The following is a 12,184-nucleotide window of genomic DNA, read 5'->3' on the forward strand; positions in this document are numbered from 1 at the left end:
GACAGGATTTTACTTCTTGTAATGTCCTTCTAGCATCTACGATCATTGGCCGCATGAAGGGCTTCGTGGATTGGGATATTTTTATAGCTATGATGGGTAGTCGTAGCTCCCCCAAGCCGGCTGGTCCCCGTGGGGGAAAAAGACCACAACCCTCCAGCAAACATTAACATTAATAATACAACTAATGCAACCAAAACAACTGGCATAACAAAACCACTACAACCAACCCTCAAAATTGGAACATTAAATGTAAGATCACTAGCTACAACAAAAAGCTTTATAGAACTAACGTATATGTTGCAACAAATAAAAATCGATATACTTGGCTTAGCAGAAGTTAGAAGAATGGGGTATGCAATTGAAGAACATGAAAATTATATATTTTGTTACAAAGGTGAAACACTCGGCCAATATGGAGTTGGATTTTTAATAAGAGGTGGAGCGGCGTATCAACATGAGTTGGAAAAAGTTTTGGTCCCTGAAGGAAATCTTGAAAGGGGAATTCCCCCTTTACCTAAAGAAAATTGTGTTGGATACCTGTGTCCTACCTACTCTTACATACGGATGCCAAACGTGGACATTCAGCACCAAAACAAAAAATAAACTAATAACATGTCAAAAAGCAATGGAAAGAAGCGTACTAAAAATAAGAAAAATACAAAAAGTAAAAAGCGAAAAAATTAGACAAAAAACTAAAGTTATAGATGCCTTACAATATGCTTTAAAACAGAAATGGCAGTGGGCAGGACATATAGCAAGACGCACAGACAAAAGATGGACATTACAGACAACTATGTGGAAAGGACCAAGAGGAAAAAGAAGGAGAGGGCGCCCTAGAAAAAGATGGATAGACGATATAAAAGCGATAGCAGGAAGCGATTGGATAAGGAAAGCCATGGACAAAGTGATCTGGAAGAAGCTGGAGGAGGCCTTTACCCGAGAAGGGGTTCCGATCATTGATACAGGAGAAAGCAACGTTAGCGAATAAAAGAAAATTAAAGAAATTCTACCCTAGTATATTTAGATATTAAATCGCATGTAATATATTATCATTATGGATTGGAAATAAACAGGATTTATTATTATTATTATATTATTATTATGATGGGTAGTCGAGCTTACAGCCCACCTGGTGTTAAGTGGTTACTGGAGCCCATAGACATCTACAACGTAAATGCGTCACTCCCCTTGAGATATAAGTTCTAAGGTCTCAAGTATAATTACAACGGCTACGAAACGCATTACTGCTTCACGGCAGAAATAGGCAAGGTGGTGGTCATTGGTCAAAGCTACATATGCGTCACATTGATGGTGCTTTGATATCATAAGCCCTTTCACAGAGTTACACCAAAATACAGATTAAAAACTAATAATTACTTTCTCTTTGTTTCAGATCACAATCAAGCTATAAAAAATAATCAAAATCCGGCTTAAAGCAAACGAAATACACAACAGGCGTATTGTTTTTTTTTTGTAAATAATTAAAACAATATTAACAGATCGATTCGAATCTAATTTAAAAATAAATTCATTTACGTCATCATTAACTAAATGATACAGATAATAAATATTCACTAGTGATTGGGGTTCATTATAACGGTTCTTTTTTTTAATATCGATAGTGTAGTAGTAGTAATTATTCGGAATTCAAAATGAGTATCGATTCGACATCGTCGTTGAAACGTTTCAATTTAGAACGCGCCACGAACTTTATGCGGCAGTTCCGGGACCCGGATTCGCGGGAGCTAAAGAAACTCTCGGCCAACCAGTTCATGGAGGTTTGGAGCCATTACGATAAAGACGGTAAGTTCGTATTTGTAATCTAGATTCGTAATTTTTTAAGTGAAACTTCTTTAGGCGCATGAGGGTATAATTTTTACAGATGTAACGTCACGCAGGTATGCAACGGAAGTGTCGAAAAAGAGAGAGAGAGCGATCGAGACCGATTGAGAGAGAGTAAGACAGGGCGAACGTAGCATGAAGCAACTAGCCATGGAGTGAGAGTAGGGAGCAAGCAAGTGAGAAAGATCGAGAGAAAAAGTGAGACAGAATGCTCAGTTCCTACATACTTTAAAACATACGTATAAAGTATTTTATTTTTAATACAGCGCCATCTGTGAGATGTTTTAATACTAACGTGTGTATGAAACCTCTTGTAGTGAATTTTAATTTAGGATATACGTGAAGTTAAAATATCAATTCACAGAGGGCGCCACCTCATACTATAAAAGGTGATTTACAATTATTTACTAATGACAAAATTTTACTAATAATATACGTAGACATTTAAGATAATTGTATTTTAATTTTTGAAGGTTTCACTTCTAACACGTGTTAATTGCACACATGTTATTTTTTTTTATTGCCCTTGTAGGCAGACGAGCACATGGCCCACCTGATGGTGAGTGGTTACCGTCGCCCATGGACTTCAGCAATGACAGGATCAGAGCCAAGCCGCTGTCTACCGCTTAATACTCTCCACAAGCCTCGTTTAAAAAAAGACATTTCATAGCGCTCGGGAAACACCGTGGAGGGGAGCTCATTCCATAGCCGGATGGTACGTGGCAAAAAAGACCTCTGGAAACGCACTGTGGATGACCGCAGTGGCTCCAGGTAGTATGGATGAACTCTACTCCGGAAATAAAATTGTGAAAATGTCGTTAAATAAAAAAAACATTGGAAAAAATGGCAACGGAAAAACAATAAATTAGTGAGGATTTTTTAGCGGGAACGCGAGTAGCGAAATTGTTGTGAATTGTTTTATTTTGTCTATTTAATGTTTCTTCAGGTTTTAATGTGTAATAACGGTGGTTTATTAACTGTTTAATATCTGTGCACAAATGTGGGATGAAACACAGCCACTGGACGTAGCTTCTCGGGAACCTCTAAAAAGTCTCAATAAATAACTACCAGTTTACTGAGATTATATTATTTCATCCCATATCACCTCATTTCATTTCATTTAATGTCATTCCAATTGATTAATGTTCCAAATTAATCAACTTTATTTCATTTCAATTCATGTTATCATTTTTCATGAAAAAAATATATAAAAGATTAGGCTGTAGGTTATGATACCTTTGCCTTTCCGGTTGGAAAAACAGCTTACATTGCTTTTAAATAAATATATTTTTCTAAATATCATTATCATATCCGGCTCTTGGTAAAATTTGTTTACTGCCTGAAAGATTTCTATTACTTATATCTGATCTATAAAACACACATACTAAAGGCAATTATTTTATAAGCTAATTATAAGTATTCTGGGAAATCACTTGAATGACATCTAAGCAATTAAAGAAGAAATTTACGTAGTGTGAATTTAAGTCCTCAAAAAGATTGGTATCAGCTATATATAGGTATATACGTATAGGCTATAGGTAGATACGGTAAAAGATTGACTGGGTGGTGGTGTAGTTAGTCCCCTGACTGTAGTACCGAGGGTCGTGGGTTCGATTCCCACGTCGGGCAAACGTCCACGTGAAGAACACTGGGTGTTTATTTATTTAAACATATGTAAATAAAAACATTTCTACTGAAAGCTCTTTAGTTTTAAAAAAGGATTTTTCTTCAGTGTCGTGGAGTAAAGTCTGTCATGGAGTAAAAAGAACGTTCAGTTTTGTATAGTTTATTAATACTATTTAATTTTTAATATTAATTTAATATAAAAGAGATTAAGGACTTCGAATGTTCTTATCTTATTAAACATACTAGTGGTCCCGCAATAGTCGAAATTCGACTATAATTAATTTAAATTCTAAGTTTTTAACATTATTAAGGTTCTATTGTCAAAAACTATTATACTTCTATAATCACCGATTTCGCCAAAACTACACTACAGACACATAATATTAAAGATAAACAATCCTATTCTCGATTTAACCACAGACTTTATGCAATAACAAAAGTTTGACAATAAACATAGAGTATTTAAATGTGTGTGTGTCAAATAAATGGTAGTGATTTAATGTATTATTACGAATAGACTAAAAAAAAATTTGCATTCTGCATTCCTGCTCTTTTTTTCTATAAGTGTGGGAAATTTTATACTCCTCCGTCCGCGCAATTTTCGTAAAAAGGGGTACAAAGTTTTTGCTTCACGTATTAATATATAGATAACAGCAAACGCAATTAACCTTTTTATTGTTTATTCATTCTGAAGTACTCCATATCATTATACATATTTAAGTATGTATGTCAGTCGCTGGTATCCATAACACAGAGCACTCTAATTTCGGGTCGGATTACCGTGCGTGATTTGTTCCCAGTCTTGTTCTTGACCTCCCATTACACTGTTTCCGACTTGTTACAATAAGATTAATGATCTCCATCCAGTCTTCTTGTTTCCGCCACGGCTACCCCGCAACGACAGTACAGTCGTTAACGAAACTAGGACCGGATTCTTAACCGGATAATCGGAAATGTTCTCCGAGGACATTACTATTGTAATTTTATTTCGTTTTTCTTTACGAGTAGCGGCAACCCTGCGGCTTAATCCTCGTTAAATCTTTCTACAATTAATTATTCTGCACGTCCCATTGTTTCGGGGGATAAAAACTCCAAGTCTCCCGGCAATAACAGTATATTTCTATATAATCACGGCGCTTCGTTGCCTCGCTTCTGTCTTAAAGAACGAGAAACACATTTTTAGTTCCAGTAATTTGTTAGGGTTGCCAAGTGTAGTCAAGTAGTAAAAGCATCTGAAAGTTTTTTATGGCAAAAATGTTTTGTACTATTTAAGTTTGTATAGTTCAATTTTTTAAAGTTTAAATCGAAATTAGGACCGCTTCCTTTGATTTTGGAGTTGAATTTTAAATTTGTGTTCAGGTTTGATGACAATGCACTTATGATAAGCATTATTTTAATGGCATCGGTCAAGAGCATAGCAGACGAAATTTCACTGGTGCCCAAGCATATCTGGCGTTAATTAGAGTTTTTATTGCATAGTTGAGTGGACGAACGAGCTCACAGCTCACCTCGTATTAAGTGGTTATTGGAGCCCATAGACATCTACAACGTAAATGCCGCCACCCACCTTGAGATATGAGTTCTGAGGTCTCCTACCCACCACTAAAAACCTCACCAGGCAAAGAGTTATATCACTTCAATTATTTTTTTTATGTTTGATTCTTAGTGGTGGATTATTGGAACACGGGTAGGTAAACGCAGACAAACCCATTGTTTACAAAAAATATTATTTAGTTTCTTTTTAAAGCATTCTCGTTATATTTATTAATGCGGTTAAAAATGCATGGTAAGTACATGTAGAAAGCGGAAATACGACTCTTTTAGCTCGTCTCACTGGTAATAAAAGTATAATAGTCGAGAATAAAGATATTATAATAAATAACCAAGTATAAACACATAGTTTAATAAACTAGAATGAATACATACATAAACATTTCCTGTTCACAAGTCAAGTTCCGTGGAACAAGTCTATTGTCACGAGAAAAAGGTTTCGTCGAGAATACAAAGGAATAAATACCTACAAGCTTCCTGTGAAACGCATCGAACGACGTACACAGCTAACTGAGAATAGTGGTGTGAAGTTATCGATAGCGTAAACATGAAATCGATTTTTTTTTCTCGATTTTAAACTATGTATTCATTCGGACGCGATGAGAGATGAAAATTAACGTTCTCTTTGAAGAGTACTTTCGTTGTGTGGATCGTTTTTTGTTTTATCTATATATTAATAGGCGAATTAAAAACTTTGTATCCCTTTTTACGAAAATTGCGTGGACGGAGGAGCATGAAATTTTCCACACTTATACAGAATATAGAGAAGAAGTGCACAATGCTAATTTTTTTTTAAAATAATGCATAAAAGATACATTAAATTAATAAAGAAAACATTACACACACTACATACCATGTATTTGACGCACACACGCATGCATACTATTTATTGTCAAACTTTTGTTCTTGACGTCTGTTGTCAAATTGAGAATAGAATATGGTTTGTGTTTGTTAATATTTTTATAGTGTAGTTTTTGCGAAATTTGTGATTATAGAAGTATAAAATACAATCATAATAGTGTACAAACTTACAATTCCAATTAATTATAGTCGAATTTCGACTACTGCGGGACCTTCTAGTAGATATTAAAATTTAATGTTAAAACATGTTATTGGTCAAACTGCACTTTGGTCTTTACTTACGGAGTTGTTATTTTAAAATTCTGTCATTTGTTAATCGGTTAGTGTTTTGTTATCTACTACATTTTTGTCTCTTTCATCCAATATGGGCACGATGAACATACGTGTAATTACGGAATACAAGTTTCGTAACGGTAAAAAATGCTACAGAAACAACGAACACATGACTCGTTATTTTTAACGTTTTTGATATAGAAATTATTATTTATAGATGAACCCCACGGTCTCTTTAAAACTAAAGTCAACAATGATGAATTAAAGGCGATAGTAGAAGCTGATGATGCTCAATAAGTCGCGCTGGGTTAGCAATTTCCGACGTTAGCATCAAAACAACATTGGTCCATTTGCGTCAAACTGGCAAGGTGCAAAATCTTGATATGTGGGTGCCGCACGAATTGAACTATCGGAAGTGCGACGTACGCGTTAAGTTATGCCTTGCCTTCCTTAAAGGATACCGAAACGAAGGGATTTTGAACCGAATTGTCATTGGTGATCAAAAATGGTTTTTTTTTTAAATCATCATGTTCATCTTGTTAGAGCCTGGTTCAGCCCCTAAGCAATGCACCAAACGAAAACTTACCCCTAACAAAATTGGCGGTGTTGTTTGGTGTTCTAGTGCCGGTATATCTCATCACACATTTTTCGGAATTTCAGGAATAACATCTTGTAATAAAAATCAAACCCGCAAAAGTTATAATTTGCGTAATTACTGGTGGTAGGACCTCTTGTGAGTCCGCACGGGTAGGTACCACCGCCCTGCCTATTTCTGCCGTGAAGCAGTAATGCGTTTCGGTTTGAAGGGTTGGGCATCCGTTGTAAGGTGGCTGGCGGCATTTATGTTGTAGATGTCTATGGGCTCCGGTAACCACTTAACATCAGGTGAGCTTGTCCATCCAATTAAGCAATAAAAAAAATTAGAGCTTGGGTGTAAAAGCAAATAAAATCTACTAAAACACAATCCGAAATGTCTTGTGAATTTTCGGCATAGGTTAGGAAATTTCATTTTGCTTAGTTAATTCAGGGATATCATTCAAGGCACAATTACCCAAGGGCGGTGAAAAGGGTGAACTCTTTACGAGGTGCCTCACGGGGTAGCCAATTTACGTACTATTTTGAATGTCACACCCTTTAATATATACGCAATATGTGTTTGGCATTACTCAGAATTTTTCAATACAAATAATAGGTTATAGCGTGGTTTTTTTTTTCAATTCAATAAATTTTATTTTATTTAATAATAATAATAAATCATTTCAATTAAAATCATACATTCTGTTAGTATTACTTATATGTTATTAACCTAAACATTACACATTAATATCTGACTCTATGTATTTTTTTCCCTAAGTGCCTGATGTAACTATTATTAACTAGCAGTGACTATTAACTGGCATTTCCTCGATCTTGCTCGACATGATGCTTAGGAGACTTGCCACTGTCACGCACTCGAGGCAATAACGACGTACTTCTTTCCAGTAAAGAGTCATCTGTGTGAGATGTCGCCATAGTGTCGCAAGCATTGCGGATGCTCTGAAAAAGCGCGGCACTGACAACATTTTTCTAAATTTGAGGTACATTGCGGATGCTCTGAAAAAGCGCGGCACTGACAACATTTTTCTAAATTTGAGGTACATTGCGGATGCTCTGAAAAAGCGCGGCACTGACAACATTTTTCTAAATTTGAGGTACATTGCGGATGCTCTGAAAAAGCGCGGCACTGACAACATTTTTCTAAATTTGAGGTACATTGCGGATGTTCTGAAAAAGCGCGGCACTGACAACATTTTTCTAAATTTGAGGTACATTGCGGATGCTCTGAAAAAGCGCGGCACTGACAACATTTTTCTAAATTTGAGGTTCAGATTGAATTTACGTTGCCACTTAAGTGACGCGTCACATATTTTTAAACACAAACCGTATGACCAAGTCCCGCCGCCAAAAATCGATAAACTAACTTGAAACTTTAAATATAGTTGTTCAACAGATAAATAAATTTATTACCTTTACCGAATTGTTCTCAGCCCTGACCCGAACTAGAAGTAGTAACTTAATTAGATTTAACTTTAGTTTGACATTAAGCTATCGATTAGCTGACTACAGTAAAACCGAAATAGATGTGTATTGTAATCGATTTTATTGTATCGATGTGTTTAACTCCTAACACTCTCACTATTACAGAAAAAAACTGTTCCGGATTGTCGACAGCCCTGATCCTTCGTTTGGAACCTCTGGGTCTACAGGGAAACTTTGTTTTCTCTCTGTATTTTGTACTGTTTATTCCATATACAATTCTTTGGGATGATCCTAAATGAATTTCTCGTCACACTCTGTACACTCTTGCAATTGTGTTCAATGACAGTGCTCTAAAAGTCTTCAATTTTGCAGGGTACTGTCTCTGGTATGAGCTCAACTCCACGTTGTTTCCCAAGTACTCTGAAATTTCTTAAAAAAAGGTTTGCGTTGTCCTTAGCAATATTGGACTCGACGACCCGTCGGTCGGGCGTCTTCAGGGTGGCACTGCGAGCCTGGTTGCAGTGTTGACCGGGGGAACCCCCTTACTCTGCGCTGGTTGTGATACCGGGTAGAGATCGGATGTCAGACGAGAGAGTGCAGGGGGGTCCTCACAAATAAGTTCACTTGTCGTTACGTGGATCTTAAGATCATCAGCTTTCGGTAACAATTAAAAAAGTAATAAATAATACTTTATGACTTCAAATCGTGAAGATATATGTTAAGTTGCTCCTTTTCATTATTTGACAAGATTGCCCTTGATGTTCTCTTCTTTGATTCTATACTACTATTTATTTACTATGTACTATGTATTTTTTTGTACATTAGAACATTATTAAAATTTATCACCAGCCCACAGCTTGCATTGGCGTCTCCCAATTTACGTCGCTCACTATGGACCTATTGTTACGCGCTGTGGTTCGGTATAAATAAAATTCTTTTTTTTTTTTTTTATGATTGATAGATTACTGGTGGCCCGGAGGCCTTTCCAGTTTCACCAGGACATGTTGGCGAGTAAAGGCTCAGCCAGGAGGGGTGGGATTTGCTAACAACTGTCCGAGCGCCTCCGAAGGAGACCTAACAACTCAAGAGCAATTGCTTCGCGAATGAATCTACCACTGGATCGGAATCGCGACCCACTGAGAAGATCCGGCGAGAAACTCAGCGGGCTGGTGCATGGGTTAGGTTGCACGTCGACCTCTTTGTCGACGTCGACGAGTACGGTTACCGGTGTTAAATAAAATTCTACCGAAGTGTAAGCTAGCACTGTATTGATCACTTAGAACACACACAGAACACTTTAAAATACTCAATTCGCTTCGCTGCAGGTGATCCGTTCGCTGTTTCGCTTCGAGTAGTTCCGATTATTAACTCACTGCGTGCCATCTCTGCAACGCTTTTATAGCCGATACCACATCCCTAGAATTATCGAGAATATTCCACAAAAGTCTAGTATTGTGTTTCCGCTATCTGACAATAGATGGCGTTGTAATTCTCGAGCTTTCTAGGTGCTACTAGATCTTTCGATATTCGTTAGACCATTCAGCGATAGATGGCGTTACTCTTACCGGCGTAACACTATTATAGACCAATTACGAGTATACGCAACTTATTTTGTATCTTGTATGACCAAATTTTAGATCAACAATGAAAACAATACAACTAATTGCGTCAACTTTAATTGATAGCAATTTACCTCCAATTAATGTCAGGTTATAGCCGTCGACAATTGAATGGCCGTCGGATGAGTTCTTCGATTAATTAAATCGATTTCTGTATTAATTTTCGACTAAGCCTCACGTTTTCGGGACAATTTCCATTACGTATTTTTTTATTGCTTATATGGGTGGACGAGCTCACAGCCCACCTGGTGCTAAGTGGTTACTGGAGCTCATAGACATCTACAACGTAAATGCGCCTCCCACTTTGTGATATGAGTGTTAAGGTCTCAGTATAGTTACAACGGCTGACCCATCCTTCTAACCAAAACGCATTACTGCTTCACGGTAAAAATAGGCAAGGTAGTAATACCTACCCGTGCGGACTCACAAGAGGTCCTACCACCACATTTCTTAAAAACATATTTTCTTCGCAAGTCTACGATTAAAATTTTACTTAATATTATTCAGTAATTAGTTTTACGATTTAATAATTTTTTTTACTGTCGTTATGTTATTTTAAATCTTTTCGAATATTTTAGAGATTTCAGGGTCACGGATGACCTAGGTGTCGTTTCGTCGAAGTTTGAATAATTAAATTATCTCTTATAAACATTCTGCTATAAATAACCTTACCCCGTCTATATCTGCCGCGAAACTCTCATGCATTAGTGAGGATTCGTAATCGCGGGTCTGGCTCGCTAAGTCAGTTTTAAAGCTGTTCCAAAATAGCTATACCCTTGTTAACGCACGACCCAGCCCGTACCCTCATCGCGGTAAATCACGACAAATGAATAACACTAAGATATAGTTAGAGAATTTGATGTACATTAGAACTTGTTATGAATAAATTTTATATGCATCGACGCGATGAGCCGACAGACTTAATGGCGTTGAACGATAAATTACCGCATACTTTGAGATTCACTAATTACAGAATGGACAATGTTATGGTTAATGTCACGTCCTTATCTCGCGGATGGGAGTTATCATCGGAGTTATCATGGTTCGAATTAACTTAAAAAAATACGTCAATCGCACTAGCGGTAATTCCTAAAGATTTCTTCGTGGATTTTTCTATCAAAATATACACAATACCATACACTGACATAGACAAAACTGCTAGTAGTAATAACAGGGGACTAGTATTAACTAGGTAACTAGGTTTACCTGTACTGTGAGAACCAGAGATTGATATACATAGTTATATTAAATTTATGTCGGAGAAGCCACAATTATTAACACTCATCGTCAGACATCGTAGGGGCGAATAGGCTGATCGAGCTAACAGAAACATTAAGTACACCAATCACGTTTGCCATCTTAGAACAATTTAGAAATCTTCTCTTGACGTTAGCAAACGAAAACGAATGATAGTTCTTAGGACGGAGACACCGCTCTTCAAGAAGTCTGGTTGGCAAGTGTGACAGCGTCTACGCGCCTCCATCGGCTAAGCTCTGTCGTAGCACGAAGTTAGCCGAGTTCCGCTGATACCGCGATCGTGCTGCCACCTGTCGGGAATCGTGCTGCGTTTCGTTTAGCTACTAAACTAATGACCGTCTCCGACATAATATACGTTTTTCCGTGGTGAGCTGAGGGTCGTGGATTCAATTCCCACGTCGAGCAAACATTCGTGTGACGAACAGATTTGTTTGCTTTTTGTCTGTTTTGTTTGTGTATAAGTATCTATATCGATCTCTGATAGCGCATAACACAGGAATCCTAATTTAGGGTTGGATAACCGTGCTTGATGTGTTCCCATTATTTATTAATATTATTATTATACCTTTAAACGAGCAATTCTTGTATATATATAATCTGAATCTGGGAAACGGCTCCAACGATTTTCATAAAATTTAGTATACAGAGGATTTCGGTGCCGATAAATCGACCTAGCTACGATTTATTTTCAGAAAATGTTGTTTTATTCGTGTTTTCAATAATTAACTTTATAGATAATCAACTTTATGACTCTTCCCGACATCTATTGGCGAATAATAATACTATTTTTTTTAATTGAGAGCAACTAACTGCTTCAAATACACAACAAGAGGAGTCAAACACACAATCTGAGGAATTGTTTGAGATGATACCAACGTCTTGTTTTTACCATCGCACCGCCCGCCATCGGAGTAGAGTTCATCCATACTACCTGGAGCCACTGCGGTCATCCACAGTGCGTTTCCAGAGATCTTTTTTGCCACGTACCGTCCGGCTATGGAATGAGCTCCCCTGCACGGTGTTTCCTGAGCGCTATGACATGTCCTTCTTCAAACGAGGCTTGTGGAGAGTATTAAGCGGTAGGCAGCGGCTTGGCTTTGCCCTTGGCATTGCTGAAGTCCATGGGCGACGGTAAC

The 12,184-nt window shown here is 37.3% G+C and overlaps 1 protein-coding gene across 2 annotated transcripts in view; it reads left to right on the top strand.

Annotated features, from left to right (window-relative positions):
* Positions 1-12,184, top strand: part of Cbp53E (Calbindin 53E) — a 200,568-nt gene that overhangs the window by 35,581 nt on the left and 152,803 nt on the right. For both annotated transcript variants that reach the window (XM_089735834.1, XM_089735835.1), the window contains exon 2: positions 1,394-1,803. In XM_089735834.1, coding sequence (XP_089591960.1) covers positions 1,653-1,803 — 151 coding nt within the window. In that variant the 5' untranslated portion in view covers positions 1,394-1,652. The remainder of the gene's footprint in view (positions 1-1,393; positions 1,804-12,184) is intronic.

Source organism: Bombyx mandarina, chromosome 20 (genome assembly GCF_030267445.1).
Source record: "Bombyx mandarina strain Sakado chromosome 20, ASM3026744v2".
Lineage (NCBI taxonomy): Eukaryota > Metazoa > Arthropoda > Insecta > Lepidoptera > Bombycidae > Bombyx > Bombyx mandarina.